Source organism: Notamacropus eugenii, chromosome 6, assembly GCF_028372415.1.
Source record: "Notamacropus eugenii isolate mMacEug1 chromosome 6, mMacEug1.pri_v2, whole genome shotgun sequence".
NCBI classification, from domain to species: Eukaryota; Metazoa; Chordata; class Mammalia; order Diprotodontia; family Macropodidae; genus Notamacropus; species Notamacropus eugenii.
The window spans coordinates 330725552-330746501 of NC_092877.1; the positions used below are offsets into that span (position 1 = coordinate 330725552).

Genomic DNA, 20950 nt, shown 5'->3' on the forward strand with positions numbered 1-20950 from the left:
TTTAGTGGAATGTGATGAGAGTAAACTTCATGTTTCTCTCTCACCTCCCCTCTTTATCCCTCCACTAATAAGTCTTTTGCTTGCCTCTTTTATGAGAGATAATTTGCCCCATTCCATTTCTCCCTTTCTCCTCCCAATATATTTCTCTCTCACTGCTTGATTTCATTTTTTAAAGATATGATCCCATCCTCTTCAATTCACTCTGTGCTCTGTCTCTATGTGTGTGTACATGTGTGCATGTGTGTGTACGTGTGTGCATGTGTGTGTGTGTAATCCCACCCAGTACCCACATACTGAAAAGTTTCAAGAGTTACAAATATTGTCTTTCCATGTAGGAATGTAAACAGTTCAACTTTAGTAAGTCCCTTATGACTTCTCTTTGCTGTTCACCTTTTCATGCTTCTCTTCATTCTTGTGTTTGAAAGTCAAATTTTCTTTTCAGCTCTGGTCTTTTCATCAAGAATGCTTGAAAGTCCTCTATTTCATTGAAAGACCAATTTTTCCCCTGAAGTATTATACTCAGTTTTGCTGGGTAGGTGATTCTTGGTTTTAGTCCTAATTCCTTTGACTTCTGGAATATCCCATTCCATGCCCTTCGATCCCTTAATGTAGAAGCTGCTAGATCTTGTGTTATCCTGATTGTATTTCCACAATACTTGAGTTGTTTCTTTCTAGCTGCTTGCAATATTTTCTCCTTGACCTGGGAATTCTGGAACTTGGCCACAATGTTCCTAGGAGTTTCTCTTTTTGGATCTCTTTCAGGTGGTGATCTGTGGATTCCTTGAATACTTATTTTGCCCTCTGGTTCTAGAATCTCAGGGCAGTTTTCCTTGATAATTTCATGAAAGATGATGTCTAGGCTCTTTTTTTGATCATGGCTTTCAGGTAGTCCCATAATTTTTAAATTGTCTCTCCTGGATCTATTTTCCAGGTCAGTTGTTTTTCCAATGAGATATTTCACATGATCTTCCATTTTTCCATTCTTTTGGTTTTGTTTTGTGATATCTTGCTTTCTCACAAAGTCCTTAGCCTCCATCTGTTCCATTCTAATTTTGAAAGAACTATTTTCTTCAGTGAGCTTTTGAATCTCCTTTTCCATTTGGCTAATTCTGCTTTTGAAAGCATTCTTCTCCTCATTGGCTTTTTGAACCTCTTTTGCCAATTGAGTTAGCCTATTTTTTAAGGTGTTATTTTCTTCAGCATTTTTTTGGGTCTCCTTTAGCAGGGTGCTGACCTGCTGTTCATGCTTTGACTGCATGTCTCTCATTTCTCTTCCCAGCTTTTCCTCCACCTCTCTAACTTGATTTTCAAAATTCTTTTTGAGCTCTTCCATGGCCTGAGCCCATTGAGTGGGCTGGGATACAGAAGCCTTGATTTCTGTGTCTATGCCTGATGGTAAGCATTGTTCTTCCTCATCAGAAAGGAAGGGAGGAAATGCCTGTTCACCAAGAAAGTAACCTTCTATAGTCTTATTCCTTTTCCCTTTTCTGGGCATTTTCCCAGCCAATGCCTTGACCTCTGAATATTCTCCTCACACCCACCTCGACTCCTGATCCTCCCAGCCAGTGCTTGGGGTCTGAGATTCAAATGCTGCTCCCCAGCCTCAGGGCTTTGGGCAGGGGCAGGGCTGCTATTCAGTGTGAGATTAAGTTCAGGTGCTCAGGTTGGGGCAGGGCCACCTCTTAGGCTCAGTTCCCTCAGGGGGTTTATGCAGGGACCTTCAACAATGGATCCAGGCTCCTGCCTGCTTGACGAGCCCTGGTCTGCCGCTGCCTCAGCTGCTGCCTCCAGAGGGGGCCTGAGTTATGGGGGCACCCCACTCCCCTCTCGACCCGCCAAAGAGACCCTCTCACCGACCCCTGTCACCTGTGGGTGGAGGGACCCGCGTGGCCGCTGGAGATCCCGTCCCTGAAGCCTGCTCGGATCTGCTTCTCTCAGTGCCGCAGGCGCGGCAGGGCTGTACTCGGCTCCCAGTCCCGGTGCCCAGTCCGCGGCGAGAGGTTTGCAGGTCCCTCTGGAACAGAAATCTCCTTTGCTCCACTGTTGTGTGGCCTCTACTGCTCCAGAATTCGCCGTAAGTTCCTTTTTACAGATGTTCTGTGGGTTGTGGGTTCGGAGCTATGTGTATGTGCATCTTTCTACTCCGCCATCTTGGCTCCGCCCCCCAAGCCTTACTTTTTTAAAAAAGGAAGTTTTATTTATTTCAAACTTCACTACAACCACTTGGTAACCATATCTAGTAACCTCTTCTATTTAAACTAATCTCAAGAATTAAAATGGCAATAATTAACTTTTTTTTTTGTTTTTCTATGTCAATTGCTCCCCACTTCCCTCTCCTACCCATTACTTATAACAAACATGTATAGGTAAGGAAAATAAGTCAAAACATTTGCCTTGTCTGGGAATGAAAGTAAAGTTCTGCACTTCTAGTCCATCATCTCTTTGCCAAGGGGTGAAAGGTATGACAAACCTACTCTTCATCCTTGCTTTAATTTCCAGGTCTTCTATCCTTTCTTCTAATCCATCACTGTTGCTCTGGCCTCTTCTTCTCTTCGCAGTCTCAACCCAATAATCTGCCAGCTCAATCATTCTCCAAGATTCTCTTCTCTTTTTATTCTATAGCCATTCAAACTTTACTAATATTAAACCATAGGTTATGCCCACTGTATGTTTCTCCTTGCTGACTCCATGCGGCTGAATACCATTAAAGGAAGTCATATAACTGAGGTTCTTAGGTATATTCCAAAATCCAATTATATGACCTTAACTAGAACCTCATGGCTATAGGGCATACAGGAACTATGATCTCATCATCCAACAAAATTGCTTGTTAACCAGTGAGAGTAGAATGCTTGGGCAAAGAATATCATAAGAAGAGTTCTGTTTTTTTGGTTTCCCAATCAGAGCATCCATTATTATAAACTCCAGAGTGATTATGATTTACTAAACATTTTCAAAAAAGGGACCCAGAGGATCATAAATGTGTTCCTAAATCTTAATGTCTTTTGGGAACATCATTATTACTACTTATAGAGAGATTATTCCAAGTTCTGGAAATTATCAGATGACTAGAGATGATGAAGAGGAAACAAAGAATTCACTTCCCATCTCTGGGACTCTGTCTCCTTATGTATTAACAATAAGGCAAACTAGATGGTGCAGTGGATAGAATGCTGGGCCTAGAGTCAAGAAAATCTGAGTTCAAATCTGCTGTCAATACTAGTTGTGTGATCCTGAGCAAGTTATTTAAACTGTCTACCTCAGTTTCCTCATCCATAAAATGGAGATAAAAATAGCACCTACCTTCCTGGGATCTTGTGAGGATAAAATGAGATCATTTTTTTAAATAAAGCACTTTGCAAATCTTAAAGCACTACATATAGTTATCACTATTTTTGTTATTATTTTGTATCCTATGCACAGTGCTTTGCACACAGTTTAAAACAAATGCTTTTTTCACTCAATGAGCATCTCAAGAGGAGCTGCAGAGAAGATGGGTGCTACACTTGTTTTGAAGTTTAACTCAATATGAGTAGTAGTAGGACCACCTTGTGGGCAAAAGATTCAAGGGTAGAAGATGGTATTTAGTTGAGATTAAACATATGGTCAAAACACTATAGGATGGAAAGCAAAACCAGGGCAATGATGATCAACTAGGAGAAAATTTAGAGGTGGGGAAATTGCAGCTCAGTATGCATTCATTTAACATAAGAAGAGGAAGGGAATAAGCATTCATGAAGCACCTACTATGTGCCAGGCACTGTCATACACTTCTACAAACATCATTTCATTTGATGCTCGCAACAGCTCTTGAGAGGTAAGTGCTACATTAACTCCATTTTACTGTTCAAGAAACTGAGGCAAGCAGAAATTACGGAAATGTCTGAGCCCTGATTTGAACTCGGGTCCTCCTAACTCCAGGCCTAATGCTCTATCCACTGCACCACCACCTGTCTCTAACAAGCATTTACTATGTGCCTACTATACAGTGAGTACACCATCACCATCTCAACCCAACACTGTGCTGTTTTTAAATCCCTTGCACTCTTGTCTTATAGCTCATCTCTGCCAAACCTCTACATACGCTCTGATCGTTCTCCCTAGACAACGAACCAAGCTGGAGATGCCTCCTGCTTGCTCACTGAGCACCTTACAAATTTATGCTCTCACCTCGAATGGGTCCTCAAAGCAGTCTTTTTATTCCTTCCTAACTGATTCACTATCTCACTCCCCAAAAAAGCTATTCCAAATCTTCCTTTCCCTCCCAGAACTTCCCAGACTTCCCTTTCTCTCTCGGATGCTCTTTACTGAGAAAAACTGAAACCATTCCTCGTTAGAATCCTCTTCTTCCAATATCTTTGTCTCATAACTCTTTGACATTATCCCCTCCTCTCTCCTTTCCCTCAGTCTCTAATAAAGAGGTGGTATTTCTCCTGGCCAAGGCCAACCTCTCTACATGTACACTTTGTCTCCTCCCCAAAGTGTCTTCTCCAGCAGACTGTATCCTCAATTACCTTTCCTTATCTACTAGTGCCTTTAAATACGCCAATCTTCCTCATCCTTAAGGAAATAAAAACAAAAAAGCTTTCACTAGACCCTACTAACCCTTCAAACTACCTGTATTTCTCCTCTCTCTGCCAGCTAAACACCTTAAAAAGCTATTTCTTCTTCCTCTGACTCATTGAACTCTTTCTAATGTGGCCTCTAACCTCATCAATCAACTCAAACTGATTTCTCAAAATTTATCATGGATTTCTTAATTGCCAAATCCGATGCTTTTTTTTCCTCTGAGTTCTAATGCAAGGTGGCAAAGTGGATAGATTTCAGGGCCTGCAGTAAAGAAGACTTATCTCCCAGACACTTCCTAGCTGGGCAACCCTAGGCAAGTCATTTACCTGTTTGCCTCAGTTTCTTCACCTGTAAAATGAGCTGAAGAAGGAAATGGCAAATCACTCCAGTATCTTTACCAAGAAAACTCCAAAAAGGATCACAGAGCACAACTGAAACAAATCAATAACAACAATCCTTCTTGGACTAATTGCTGCATTTGACACTATTGACCACCTTTCCTCTGGGATACTCTGTGTTTTCCTAAGATCCACTGCACTGTTTCTCCCCTGTAATTAATTCTTTGTTGGCAATCTACTGAAGCCATCTCATGAGACTCTCAACTGCCCTTTGGCTGACACTTAACTTCATTTCTCTTGAGACGATATGCCTGGAAGCCTTAAGAGCATCACTGGAAAAATATCCTTGTTAAAAAGATGGACCTTTGCTTCAGAAAAATGCTTGGTGATAGGATATGGGATAGGACACGGACCTGCAACTTCACTGGTACAGGAAATTCCTGGATAAACAAACTCCCTTCACCAATGCAAGTCAACACTTTCTGAGCAACTTAAGAGTCTTAGGGGAGCACTGAAAGGTTAAAGGACTTGTCCGGGGTCCCAGGGCTGGTATGAGTCAAAAATGAAATTGCAATCCAAATCTTTCTAGCTTTGAGACCACTTTCTGCCCACTACCCTATGTTATTTTTTGTCATGAACACAACGCATAATTTCTTATAAGCAATCTAACTTGTCTTCCTCTTCAATTCTGGGTCCAATTCACTGTCCACATACAGTGTCTAAGATATCTGTAGTAGTAGTAATAAATAGTAGCTGATGTGCACTGTTTAAAGGCTTGCAGTATTTTACACACTTTATTTCATTTGACCCCTGCAACAATCCTGTGAGGATGGTACCACTGGCTTTATTATCTTCATTTTACAGGTGAGAAGGGTCTGAGAGGCTAAGTGACTTTCTAAAAGTGTCTGAGGCTGGATTCTAAACAAGATCTTTCTCCAAATCCAATACAGTATTCACTACGGCCATACAGTCTTGTAATACTAATTATGTTAATGAGAGTTAAAGATCTTCCCCACCCATTAATGGACCTGCCCATTAAGGGAAGTTTGATTAGGGAAGATATGTTTCCTAGGAAAGTCCATACCTTTCGTTCATTTCTAATGAGACACTGGTTCTCAAGGGCTGTGATGCCCTCTGGCTCTGAAAAGTGTATTAATACTCTGAGGTGAGGTTTTGTTTTGCGGCTAACTCATTAGAAGTGTTTGTTTGGCCAGATGAGACTCTGGGGAGCCGCCAAGGAGCCTCCCAGCTCTGAAAACAGATGTTGGTGCTTCTCTCTCTGGTAACTATGTATGTATGATCATATGTTTGTATGTATGGATCTGTCTGTTGATCTGTAATGTATGTATTGCTTATGGTCAGACAGTTGGAAGCCCTGTCTGTTGGTCTTTATTTCTCTGTTTTTTCTTTGAAGTTCAGCATGCTGACTTTTTCCCCTGAACTAAGTGAATGATATATGTGCTTGATTAAAGTAGATTAATGACCCCTTTAAAAGTTGCTTTCCTTTTAGAAAAGCAGATCTACGAACCTGTACAGGCAGACCCTTCTGTGTATGCCAGGGTCCTTGCTGTTACGTATCTCTTTAAGGCTACTCATTTATATAAAGCTTTAAGATTTGCAAAGTATATATACATGTATGTATGCATAAATACCGATATCACATTGTATTACATATATTCTGTATCATTTTACACAGATTTATCTATAACAGGGTGTGTCAGTAAATGTTCAACAACCAGCTTGGAGAGGGGGCACACTTTAAAAGTTTAATCTTCATGAACATTATCCCCATCAGTTTCTGAAGTATTGACAATCACCAAAAATGTAAATCAAGCATTTGCTGATTTCCGAGGTACAAATGCTCACAATGAAACTTCAGTGATGGTGTCTGGGGACTGTACAAGCTGGCTCCAACAAACACGTGTGTGCGCTTGTGCATGCATGCACATGGACGGATGGAAGGATATGGAGAAAGGCAGACACAGACATAAAGACATGGATACAGAAACGGACAGACACAGATACAGACAGGCAGACAGAGTAGACAACGGTACATACGGAGAGACAGACATAGGGCCCGACAGACAGCTAAAGATGGATTCGGACATAGAGAGCTACGGCTACAGACACACTCAGATGTAGACAGGCACAAAGACAGACAGACACAAACACACAGACTAGACGCACAGGCAAGCATCGTCCGTGTGTCTGTCCGGGCATCTCGCCTGACCTTCACCATGAACCCAGAATGTAATGGCTCTTAGCCCCATTTTACAGATGAGTCGCTGGGAGGAGTCGAGCGTGACCAGAAGTCAAGCCCAGTGCGGGGCAGGGGGGGCAGGGAGGTGCCCTCCCGGGTCCCACCTCCCTTCCCAGGGTCCCCTGAGAGAAGGAGGCCGAGGGGACTCGGGAAGGGGGCGGGGACGAGACGAAGGAGAAGGGGGAGGGGAGGAAACCGCGGCTGGGCCTAAGGACCGGCAACAGCAGGAGGACGGAGGGCTGCGGGTAGGATGGGTGTGGGGAGGTCTCTTCGCCCTACCTGCCCAGCTCCCGAAGCGCCGGGATCATAGAGGCCATCTCCAAGCCCTGCTCCGCCATGCTGGAGCTGAGCGGCGCCGGGAGGCGGACGGCAAACGGCAATCAGCTCGTTCGGCGTCCCATCCGCTGCCTCAGGCGGGAACAGTGGAAGCCAGACCCACGATGCCTCGCAAGGCTCAAAACTCCTCAGTAAGCGAGGCGGCGCGCATGCGCGTATGGTTGCGCATGCGCATCCGCAGCCTTCGTTGCCCGCGGCTCGGCCCCCAGCTGGGCGGAGCTGGGAATGCCCCCGGGATCGTGCTGCCGCGGGAGGGGAAAGGCGCTTAGCCGTCGGGCTTTTGTAAGACTGAGCCAATCCGAAGCCGTGGCGCGCTTTGCGCTAGCGGGTGGCTCGCTTATTCCGAGTCCTCTCTGTGCAGCTGCCACTCGAGAGGCGTTTAACCTCTTCTGCAACTTTGGGGGATGCTTTCGTGAGGCCTGGGATTTGAATAGTGCAGGGCCGAGTCACGGCTTCCCTGGGCCGTCTTTTCGTCCGCAGTCAATAAGCATTGCTTAAGCTCCTGCTGGCTACCGGGCGCTGTTGGAAGCGCTCTAGGCGCAGCCTCCAAGTGCTTCTTTCACGTCTAACTCTCGATCTCAGTATTCTATACGAGCAGAGGCGGCTTCCCCCCTGGCCAGATTCTCCCCTTACGTGCCCTTCATTCAAAGCCAAAAAAAAAACCCGCCTTTGAATTAACCCAATGCAGAATTACCCCAAAGCGAACAATGGAAGAGAGCGCAGGAACGGGAGTGGAGGGAGCTCCTCCATCCGACTCCTGCTCCCTGAAGTGACCCGACCACGAGCGAGGCCGTCCAGTTCTTTGAGACTCCGGTGGTGAGTCTGTAAATGGGGATCGTGACACTGCAGAATGCCCCTCCCGGGGCTGTGGTGAGGATCCGATGAGATAACATAGATGTATAGATATATAGATGTAGATATATGTGTGTGTGTGTGTGTGTGTGTCAGCTATGAGCCATTTGTTTTTTAGTTTCCAATAGCTTATAAAAAATAAAAATATTTTAAATAAGGATAGAACAATGTAGTGTCTTGTCTGCTGTTATACAATAGTTTTCATTCTATCATTAAAATAGTATTACAACAAAATATTTTACAGCGAAGATCTATCAACAAAAAACAATTTAGTAGATTAAAAATATGTAAAATACTTCTGATCTCAATTTTTTAAAAATTTTAACTGAATTCATGGGTATTAACTAGTTGATCTGTGATATGTAAACAAGGGACATACAATAAATACTCATTATGTCAAATGATGGTGTTAGAACAGCAATGTTATAAGATACAGGATACATTTAGTAACTATCTGTGTTTAGGATACTGCATTAGGCACACCTTGCAATCCTGTAACAGATTAGCTGTTAAGTAACAAGTAAAAGACTGAGCCGTTCAGTGATGTAGTAACAAATCAATAACAATGAAACTCCATGCAGTTCTGCATGTTGCATGTCTCCCAACTGACAGGTGACATTTAAATCTCAATGCCCCCTAGGCATCACAAACTTAACATGCCTCAAAACTGGAACTCATTACACTGGAACTTTCCTATTTGTGTTGAGGACGCTGCTATCCTTTTAGTTACCCAGATTCCCAACCTTTGAGTCATCTTTGACTCTTTTCTCTCCCTCATCTTCATTATCCGCTCAGATGCCAAGTTTTGTCCATTTTACAACCACATCTCTCACGTTTATTCCTTTTTCTCCACTCATGCAGCCTCTAATTTAAGTCCTCCTCATCTTTCAGTGGTACAATTGCAGTAGTCTTGTAATTGTCCTCTCTGACTCCAGTCTCTTTCCCTTACAACCCATCTTCCAGTTAGCTGCCAAATGGATGTTCCTTAAAGATAGATCTAACCACACCTCTCTATCACTTCTGAGAGAGAGAGAGAGAGAGAGAGAGAGAGAGAGAGAGAGAGAGAGAGAGAAACGTTTACTAAGTGCTTCATAGGTGCCAGTCACTGTGTTAAAATTTGAAATCCTTATCCTGACAAATAGGAAATCTTGACTTAAAATGCAGTCTCAGACACTTGCTAGTTCAGTTTCCTCAAATGTAAAATAAGAATAATCATAGCAACTACATTACAAAGTCATTGTAAAAATCAAATGAGACAATATTTGTAAAGTGGTTAGCACCATGCTCAGTACATAGTGACTATAGAAATGTTTATTTCCTTCCCCCTACTTTTAGTGGCTACAACAGTCTGACTCCCACTTACCTTTCCAGTCTTATTTCATATATTCCCTTTCATGCACTCTCAGTTCCAGTTCAACTGAACTATGAACCATGTCCATGATATTCCATCTCTTGTCTCTGTCTACATATTTGCTGTATATTTCTTCTTATAAATTATTTAACTTTTCTCTTAAGTATTTAGATGTAGCTCAAGTACTGCCATGGTCAGACCATATCTGTAGTAATTTCTTCAGTTCTGGGGATTACATTTTAAGAAGGATACTTATATGTTGGAGAGTGTCCAGAGGAGAGCTCACAAATGGTGAAGGATCTTAAGTCTATGTAAGGTAGGGACTGGTTGAAGGAAGTAGCAACATTTAGACTGGAGAAGAGAAACCTTGTGGGAGGAGAGGGAGGGAATAATAGTGATCTTCAAATATTTGAAGGGTGAGTATGTGGGAAAGCAATCAGACTTACTCTGTGTGGCCCCAGAGGACTGAATTGGGAGCAATGGTAGAGGATGAAATAAAGATAAATTTAGGCTTGATGTGAAGGAAAACTTCCTAACTATCAGAGCCATCCAAAGGAAAATAGACTATTTGGAGAGGTTTGAAGTTCCCTTCCTTATTGGAGGTCTTCAAGCAGAAGCTAAATGATGACTTGTCATCTGCTGCCACTAAGGTCCCTACCTGCCCTAAAATTCTGATCCTTTGACTTCAACCTCTGTAGGGACTGGATGTGAACCATGCACTAGATATGCTCCATGTCAGTGACCAACACCTTCAGAGTAACACAAAGAGGGTCATCAAACAAAGTCTCAGTTTTTTCATCTTTCAAAGAATCTTGTATAAGTTTGACATCTGTGTAGGAGACAGCTCAAAAGGAGCCTTTCATGTAGAGCTTTGCTCTGTCAAATGCTTTTTTATTCTTAACAAAAATAAGCACAGTGAAGTCTTGTATTGTCTACACTTTCTCAATCCACTGTGTGACTATCAAGATTTGGTCTCCTATGGAATATCACTTGCAAAACCCATTTTTGTCCTCTTCCAATATCTTCATCAAAGATGTGTATGTGTACTCGTCCTTCGTTGCCGAAGAAGACCATGCCATCAGAGAAATGATGACATGACTTGCACTTGACTTTGTTTTGAGTGAGGGAGAGCGGTCATCAAAGATATTCTCAGTAAATAGACACAGGCACATTGGTTGGTAGTTACTGATGTTTTCTCAGTTGTGATTTTTTCAAAGTACTTAATATCTTCCCTTTTTCAGATATTTTGAGAATTAATCCCTCAGTGCCCTGGACATTGTGTCCTCTGTGTGTGCTTTGCCTAAGACAGATGTTCTTGTCATCTTTGTTTTCTCTAATGTCATTTTGACTTTCTCATGAAACTCCTAGAGAACCATAATGCTAGAGAGTCTATGTGGGGTGGCACTACTGTCATTGGTGGGGAATATGATTTGCTATAGGAATATTGACATCTTTTCTATTATTGGCTATCATTGTCTTCTTTTCAGTTTCATCCTTAAATTCTCTGGGAATAATTTGACTTAGTTGAATCTCTCACATTTTTTTCATAAGGCTATTCTCTCTTTGAAATTACATCTTCTTATCCTTTTTAGCCTTTCTTCTAATTTGGTGGTGATTTTCATCTTTGTTCTAATAAGTCAGCTGACTGATTGTGTGCAGGCAGCTGATTCAGGAATGACTGTGCTAGTAACCTCTTCAATTCAATAAGCAGTTAATAAGCATCTAATTTGTACCTAAACTGTGCTAGGTCCTGATAATACAAAGGCAAAAATGGAGCAAAGAGTTTACATTCTACTGAAGAGGTAATTAAATTCAAACATGAAAAATAATTTACAGAGGAACAAAACATTAACAATTGGCAGGTTCAGCCTAGATGGTGCTTTGAAGGGAGCTAAATTTGAAAGTCCTCATCATTCGACCCTACTGAATTACCAGTGACATAAATACCACATGTTCATTTGCCTCTGCTACTATTACAGATATATATATTTATTACAGAGGTGTATGGGGTGTTCAGGGAGGACTGGCACCTCTGGGATGAGGGCTGCTCACCTACCTCTGTCATCCCCTTTTTACCCAATTCTCACCTGTGACTCCAAGAAGTTGTAGCATTCACAGCATACATACCCCAGTAAAACCAGGTTGAGGTTAGCCAATAAGCCTCAAATCTGTTAGTGAGTTAGGTGGATCGCTATCCCAAGCATGTGAAGACCTCCTTTGGCAGAATGGGCAGACGAGAATGGTTTGTTCCAGTGACCATGAAGGTAGCTGAAGCAGATGCTGTGGAGTGCTTAGAGCTTGGTCAGACATCGAAGATGCCAAGGTCATCCATTGCATTTCGAGCCATCGATGGTCATCCTGACTTTTGTCTTACCTTAATGACCAGGAAATGAGTGAGGCTGATGACTTTGCCCAACCCTGCCTCATTTAAATGCAATTCACTCATGAGTCAAGACATCACCCCAGGATGTCACTGGTCTGCTTTGAAAATGAATGACAACAACAGAAATCGAATTACAGAATGTTTGAACTGGGAGACATCAGAAGTCACCAATCTAAAGATCCATTTCAGAGCTCAGGAAACTGATACGCAAAGAGGTGAAATAATTTGTCCAAAGTGACACAATAAATGAATAGAACTGGGATTAGATTCTCTCTTACAATACATTCCAAAACTAGACAAAAAAGCCTACAAAACACTATATAGAAATTATTTGTACCTTAAATCATAGAGAAAGAAAGAGGACATAGAGAGACAGAGACAGACAGACAGAAACAGAGGTGGGGGAGAGAGAAAGGGAAAGAGGGAGAGAGAGATGACAGATTTCTTGGCTGAGTGATCTCTTTGGTTGGGGACTCAGAGCAAAAAAAGCTAGAATTACAAATCCTTTGATGCAGCTTCTCAGAACAATGAAGGATCATTTATGCTGAGAAGCTCATCTAGGCAATGAATCAGTGGTAGGGTGAGAGAGGTAAATGGAGTGGGTGAAGAACCTTGCTTACTACCCCACCCTACCACTGCTATACTTATAAAAATGACTAAATACGAGAAATCTCTGATTTGCATAATAGTTCAACTTTTATTAGCCATCAGTGCTATTTCTAATGCTTTATGCTTATGCTTACTGCATGGGTAGTACTTCAATATTCTTTATCTAAGATGCTTTCTGCTGTAGGCAAAGTAACCACCTAAACAGGGGTTATTAAAATATTTTAAATCCTAACTCTGAAAAGACTGAATGGAGTTACACATCAAATTATGGAGACTATGCCACCTATGGGTAACATGGACATTTCCTGTCTCCTTTCTTAAATCTTTCATCTGGGGGCGTCCTGCTCATTTAAACATCTGTTCCCTGTTTATGAAAGTGAACACTCAAATATTCAAAAGAATCTGTGATGTCCTTGATTCATTTTCTCTTCCTATTATATAATTCTGTGTTAATATCTTTTGGGTTTTTTTGGGAAATTCTTCATGTCTTATACATTTGCAGCCTGCTCACACCTACTATGTTGCCTCTCCTTTGCCTTCTGAGTGATTATTTTTTTGGAGGAGGTTGTATTCCCTATCCCAATATTATATTGCAATACCAATAGGATGTTGGCATTAAAAAGATGGGTCTTTGCAGCCTGAGATCATTAAAAGAACTTTGCAATTTCAGCAGTTCAGCCCACTTTCATTTAGTTTTTCAATTCTGGACCCAACTCACTATATATCTGAACTATCTGTCATTTGTGTTGACTAAGCTCCGAATAAATGCTGTAATCTGGGCAATAAACATTCATCATTCTGTTGGTCTTTCCTGAGTGGATGGTTGAGTCTAACTCTTCTAAGTGGTTTTAGATCTCTTCTGGGAAGCTCTGCTTTATTCCAGGGCTTCATGTCATCTGGAAACAGATGCATCTAGAACAGTAATCTTGAACTCAAATAGTAACAGGGACCACTAAACCACACATACAGATTCCACATCTTTGTGGGGGCCACATATTGACTTAGAAAACCACATATTAATATTATCTATGTTTATTGTATTTTTATTTACCTTGTTAAATATTTCTCAGTTATATTTTAATCTGATTCAGGCCACATTTGGAAGTGTCATGGACTGCCTATGTATGATACCTCTAATCTAGAGGAACTTACTATCTGAAAGAAAAACTCTTCAACATGCTGGATAATAATAATAATTTAATAATAGTGATAATAATTCTGTTGGTTGTTCAGTCATGTCCAATTCTTTCTGACCTCATTTGAGGTTTTCTCTCCCCTGTTTGCAGGTAAGGAAACTAAAACCCATATATAGGATATATACATATATACATACACATACATATTATATATACATATACTTAGGATGCATATATAGGCAGGTAAAGTGTGGTAGTTAGTTGTTCTATTTGTTTGCATTTCACCCGCCTTTCATATCATTTTAGTTCTATTTTTTTTTCATTTTAAGCAACATTTTCCTTGTCAGAAATCATAAAGAAAATGAGCACTCAGTGGTCTCATATAGGGAATACAGAACGAGAAAGAAAGGATGCCCCTCTCTGCCTGCCCCCCCAAACCCTCAAGAGGGAAAGTTTGAAATTACTTGGTTTATTTCATTTATTTTTATTTCTTTTTTATTTCTTTTTTTATAATTAAATTTATTTATTTAACTTTTAACATTCATTTTCACAAAATTTTGGGTTACAAATTTTCTCCCCTTTTATCCCCTCCCCCCCCAAACACCAAGTATTCTAATTGCCCCTATGACCAATCTGCTCTCTCTTCTATCATCCCTCTCTGCCCTTGTCTCCATCTTCTCTTTTGTCCTGTAGGGCCAGATAGCTTTCTATACCCCTTTACCTGTATTTCTTATTTCCTAGTGGCAAGAACATTACAGTTGATCCTAACACTTTGAGTTCCAACTTCTTTACCTTCCTCCCTCTCCACCCCTTCCCTTTGGAAGGCAAGCAATTCAATATAGGCCAAATCTGTGTAGTTTTGCAAATGACTTCCATAATAGTTGTGTTGTATAGGACTAACTATATTTCCCTCCATCCTATCCTGTCCCCCATTACTTCTATTCTCTTTTGATCCTATCCCTCCCCATGAGTGTCGACCTCAAATTGCTCCCTCCTCCCCATGCCCTCCCTTCTATCATCCCCCCCACCCTGCTTGTCCCCTTATCCCCCACTTTCCTGTATTGTGAGATAGGTTTTCCTACCAAAATGAGTGTGCATTTTATTCTTTCCTTTAGTGGAATGTGATGAGAGTAGACCATGTTTTTCTCTCACCTCCTCTCTTTATCCCTCCACTAATGAGTCTTTTGCTTGCCTCTTTTATGAGAGATAATTTGCCCCATTCCATTTCTCCCTTTCTCCTCCCAATATTTCTCTCTCACTGCTTGATTTCATTTTTTTTTTAAGATATGATCCCATCCTCTTCAATTCACTCTGTGCACTCTGTCTCTATGTATGTGTGCGTGTATGCATGTGTGTGTGTGTAATCCCACCCACTACCCAGATACTGAAAAGTTTCAAGAGTTACAAATATTGTCTTTCCATGTAGGAATGTAAACAGTTCAACTTTAATAAGTCCCTTATGACTTCTCTTTGCTGTTCACCTTTTCATGCTTCTCTTCATTCTTGTGTTTTGAAAGTCAAATTTTCTTTTCAGCTCTGGTCTTTTCATCAAGAATGCTTGAAAATCCTCTATTTCATTGAAAGACCATTTTTTCCCCTGAAGTATTATACTCAGTTTTGCTGGGTAGGTGATTCTTGGTTTTAGTCCTAGTTCCTTTGACTTCTGGAATATCCTATTCCATGCCCTTCGATCCCTTAATGTAGAGGCTGCTAGATCTTGTGTTATCCTGATTGTATTTCCACAATACTTGAATTGTTTCTTTCTAGCTGCTTGCAATATTTTCTCCTTGACCTGGGAACTCTGGAATTTGGCCACAATGTTCCTAGGAGTTTCTCTTTTTGGATCTCTTTCTGCGGTGTTCTGTGGATTCCTTGAATATTTATTTTGCCCTCTGGTTCTAGAATCTCAGGGCAGTTTTCCTTGATAATTTCATGAAAGATGATGTCTAGGCTCTTTTTTTGATCATGGCTTTCAGGTAGTCCCATAATTTTTAAATTGTCTCTCCTGGATCTATTTTCCAGGTCAGTTGTTTTTCCAATGAGATATTTCACATTATCTTCCATTTTTCCATTCTTTTGGTTTTGTATTGTGATATCTTGCTTTTTCACAAAGTCCTTAGCCTCCATCTGTGCCATTCTAATTTTGAAAGAACTATTTTCTTCAGTGAGCTTTTGAATCTCCTTTTCCATCTGGCTAATTCTGCTTTTGAAAGCATTCTTCTCCTCATTGGCTTTTTGAACCTCTTTTGCCAATTGAGTTAGGCTAGTTTTCAAGGTGTTATTTTCTTCAACATTTTTTTGGGTTTCCTTTAGCAGGGAGCTGATCTGCTGTTCATGCTTTGACTTCATGTCTCTCATTTCTCTTCCCAGCTTTTCCTCAACCTCTCTAACTTGATTTTTAAAATTCTTTTTGAGCTCTTCCATGGCCTGAGCCCATTGGGTGGGCTGGGACACAGAATCCTTGAATTCTGTGTCTTTGCCTGATGGTAAGCATTGTTCTTCCTCATCAGAAAGGAAGGGAGGAAATGCCTGTTCACCAAGAAAGTAACCTTCTATAGTCTTATTTCTTTTCCCTTTTCTGGGCATTTTCCCAGCCAGTGACTTGACCTCTGAATATTCTCCTCACACCCACCTCGCCTCCTGATCCTCCCAGCCAGGGTTTGGGGTCTGAGATTCAAATGCTGCTTCTAGCCTCAGGGCTTTTGGCGGGGGCAGGGCTGCTATTCAGTATGAGATTAAGTTCAGGTGCTCAGGTTGGGGCAGGGCCACCTCTCAGGCTCAGTTCCCTCAGGGGGTTTATGCACAGACCTTCCACAATGGATTCAGGCTCCCGCCCGCTTGGGGAGCCCCTGTCTGCAGCCGCCTCTCAACTTTTACCTCCCCGGGGGGCCTGAGTTATGGGGGCACCCCACTCCCCTCTCAACCCGCCAAAGAGACTCTCTCACCCACCCCGTCACCTGTGGGTGGAGGGACTTGTGCGGCCGCTGGAGATCCCGTCCCTGAAGCCTGCTCGGATCTGTTTTTCTCAGTGCCGCGGCCGCGGCCGCAGCAGGTCTGAGCTGGGCTCCACGTCTGCAGCGTGATGGACCTTTTGCGAGAGGTTTGCAGGTCCCTCTGTGGGTGGAGGGACCCACGTGGCTGCTGGAGATCCCGTCCCTGAAGCCCGCTCGGATCTTTTCCTCTTGGTGCCGCGACCGCGGCAGGGCTGCCCTCAGCTCCCAGTCCCAGCGCCCAGTCCGCAGCGCGAAGGACCCCCCGTGAGAGGTTTGCAGGTCTCTCCGGAACAGAAATCTCCCTCGCTCCAATGTTCCGTGGCCTCTGGGTGCAGAATTCGCCGTGAGTTACTTCCCTGTAGCCGTTCTATGTGTTGTGGGTTCGGAGCTATGTGTATGTGCGTCTTTCTACTCTGCCATCTTGGCTCCGCCCCCCTATTTCATTTATTTTGATGTGGCTATGGCTTCAAGAGGATGCTTGGTTTGCAAACAGCAGAGTTTGCTCTTCCAGGTGGCAACATAGCTTTGTTTAACCCTTGCTGGTCCAAACTTGATCTACTGATGGAACTGAATACTTCTCAAGATATTAAAATTGTAGTCTTCTATGTACATACATATATATAAATATATATATAAATATATCACTCTCTCAGTTTACTTCCCAGAGCATTCACTGATTTAGAGACTTTTACTGTGTTCAAATAGTTTCTTGTACGAAGAATAAAGTAAACAGGAAATTAAACTAAATGTTTCTTAAAGAGGCATTTTCTACGAGCCATTTCCTATCCCTTGTTCTTGTTTCCCTTCCAGGTCTTAAGGTACAGAGAAGAGGAATCCAAATTACCCATGTCCACAACACGGGAACAATTAATGGATGGGGTTTATACTCCCAAACTAAGCATAAGTGACTGAAAAATGAAAGTGTGGATGATTCTACTTCTTAACTCACAAGTCAAATTAGGATTCCCAATCTCCATTTTAGCAACACGGGGGCTTTTTTTTGCATTGTTATTCTCCTCCCCGCCCAAGTTTCCATTCCTGTTTTAAGTTGGGAATCTCTCCTTGGGGCACTACTTCACCTTCTGATCAGTTCTGATCAAGTCATATTTTCACGTGGTCCCCAATAACAGGGGTCACTTCACTTTTTCTACAATCAAAAGATCAGAAGAGGGAGAACAGGATTCAGAAAAAGTATGTCTTAATATATGGCTCTGGACACTTTTTCTCTTGTCTCAAGACTTCCTACTCTAAGGTTAGGGGATGAGAGCTTCTGTGCTTCTTTCCCCATCCTTGAGTCAGGACAATTTTATTTCCCATTATGTGTCTGACAAATTCTGTTCTCTCTCTCTCCCCCTTTGTAGCAGATTTCCTATCCCTACAGAGGAGGGCAATCTACAGCCTTGTGGCCACATGTGGTCCTCTAGGTCTTCAGGTGCAGTCCTTTGACTGAATCCAAACTTCACAGAATAAATCCTTGGGGACCTTGAGGATCTAGAAGGTCACAGGTTCCCCACCCCATCATGATTTTATAGCCAGTGAAGTGGTGTAGGTCGGGATCCTAAGCGTTAGTATCTCTACCATTTCATTGGCTATAAAATCATGATAGCTTTGTAATTAGGACATAGAGATGTAGGACCTTTAGAGGGTATCTATTAAACATCTTCATTTTACAGATGTGGAAAATAAGGAATAGAGAAAGAAGGGATTTGTTCAAGAGTTTTTAGGTCCAAAATGAGTTCATTCTTCTATAGATTCCATTACAGACATTAAAAGTATGGCTTCCAACCATTTTTGAGTAGGAGGATCCCTCTTCTTTAATATCGTAAAATCTCCAAACTCTCACATGATAGTCAGTATGCTATTTGTATCCACTGATTGAGAAAATACATGAAAAAAGCTCTTAAGAATTTAGCAACACTTTTATTTTTATTCTTTTTTAACTTTTTTTTTTATCATAATCAACAAGCATGAAAATTCCACTATACAAGGGACAAAAGAAATGATATATGAAACCATTAATACATAGTTTCTTTTTTGTAAAGTATATATTAAATTTAAAACAGGAATGGTAAAATTGTCCTGATTGTAAAATACTTTATAAATGTTATTTTCTTTCTTTTATTTTTGCATTTTCTACTACTACTCACAGACAGCCTGGCATTTTACACAGAGAGCTGGCCTCAGAAACTGGAAGACCATGTTCAAATCCTGCCTTTGACCCTTACTGACTGTCTGGTGAGCCATTTAGCTCTCAGGGCCCTGAACAATTTTCTTTCTTTCTTTCTTTCTTTTTTTTAAACATTCATCTTTTAAAAAAAAATGTAGTTCCAAATTCTAGCCCCTTCTCCTTTCTGGTTTGCCTCCTATCTGTCTGGCCACTCTTCAGTCTCCTTTGGCACATTAGCCCTGTCATACTTCTCATCTGTGATCCCAAAGGTTCTGTTCTGGGTCTTCACTTCTCCCTCTACATCCCTTCTCTCAGTAGCTTCACCAGCTCTCACGGATTTAACAATCATCCTTATGCATAAGACTCCTAGATTGATATGTCCAGACTTATTATCTCTTCCTGAGTTTCAGTCCCACATCACCAGTTGTCTATTGGGCATTTCAAGAAGTATGTCCCAAAGGAGGGGTGGGGAACCTGTGGCCTTGAGGCCATCCCTCTAGGTCTTCAAGTGTGGCACTTTGAATCCAAACATCACTGAACAATAATAAATAAAATAATTTTATTTAATAATTTATATTATTATAATTTATAATAATAACAAAATAAAATAATAAATAATAAAAGGATTTGTTCTGTGGAACTTCAACTCATTCAAAGGGCTGCACCCAAGGACCTAGAAAGCCACATGTGGCTTCATAGCTGTAAACTTATGTTCTTCTCTTTCCCTTTAAACCTTCTCCTTTTCGGAAACTTACCTATTTCTATCAAAGGCGTCACCAACCTTCCCATCTCCCAGGTTTTATTATCCTTGATTATCATTATTATCCCAATGTTATTCTTGACTCCTAACTCTCTTTCACCTCATATAGACAATAAGTTGCTAACTCTTGAAACTTGTGGTTTCACAAGAGCTCTCCTATTCAGCCCCTTCTCTCTAACTGTAGGACTAACACTTTAGTTGAGGCTTTATTCTCTCTAAACCAGATTATTCCAACAGCCTACTAATTTGTCTTCTTGATTTAGATCTTTCCTTACCACAGGTCATCCTATATGTGGCTACCAAAGTCATTTTCCTCAAATACAGATCTGACCATGTAACTCCCCTACTCAACCAGCTCCTGTACCCATTCCCTACTGCCTCTAGAATATAATATAAACTCCTTTGTTTAGCTTCTAAAACCCTTCGCATTCTAGTTCCAATCTATCTTTTTAGCTTCACTGAACTTTCTCCTTCCTGCACTCTGATACAAAACTACCTTTCTTTCTTTTCCTTGTTCCCCACATTTCATCCCCTATCCCTGTGCGCTCATTGTCTCTCGTGCCTAGAATGTTCTCCCTTATGACTTCTGCTTCATAGAATCCCTCTCCTCTGTTAATATAAAGCTTATATATTATCTTCTCCATGAAGCCTTTTCAGATTCTCACAATTGCTAGTGCCATTTGTCTTAAACTACCCTGTATTTACCTACTTTGTATTGATATATTTTATTTACATGTACTTATATATATATTTCTAAATATATATTTACATATTTTATAAGCACTTAGTGTTTCTATTACTAGAATGTAAACTCATTATGGACAGGGATTCTTTCCATTTGCACTTTCAGCTTCTAGCACAGTGTCTTTCTACCACATAGTGGGCCCTTCACAGATACTTGCTGTTGAGTATTACTTGTGAGAGTTGGTTTGTTCCCTACTACTTCACTTAGAGATCTCATCATCTCCCATGGATTTAATGACCATCTCTATGCTGATGATTCTCAAATCTATCTTTCCTGACCCAAACTCTCTGATGACCTCCAATCCTACATCTTCAACTGCCTTTCAGGCATCTCAAACTGGATGTCCAGTAGTTACCTTAAACTCAATATGTCTAAAATGGAACTCTTCTTTTCCCCCTAAACTCTCCTCCTCTTCTACTTTGCCTGTTACTGTAGAGGGCAATACCATCCT

General features: G+C 41.3%; 2 protein-coding genes across 4 annotated transcripts in view; one reads left to right on the forward strand and one right to left on the reverse strand.

Moving 5' to 3' along the window:
* The window catches only part of ATR (ATR serine/threonine kinase), a 118365-nt gene extending 110734 nt beyond the window's left edge, over nt 1-7631 (reverse strand). For all 3 annotated transcript variants that reach the window (XR_011969025.1, XM_072618188.1, XM_072618187.1), the window contains exon 1: nt 7447-7631. Coding sequence is in view for 2 of the 3 variants with exons in the window: in XM_072618188.1 (XP_072474289.1) it covers nt 7447-7505 (59 nt within the window). In the remaining variant the exon portion in view is untranslated. The remainder of the gene's footprint in view (nt 1-7446) is intronic.
* A 118-nt stretch (nt 7632-7749) lies between these two features.
* Nucleotides 7750-20950, forward strand: part of PLS1 (plastin 1) — a 166232-nt gene continuing 153031 nt past the window's right edge. The window contains exon 1 of the mRNA XM_072618206.1: nt 7750-8319. The gene's annotated coding sequence lies outside the window, so the exon portion shown is untranslated. The remainder of the gene's footprint in view (nt 8320-20950) is intronic.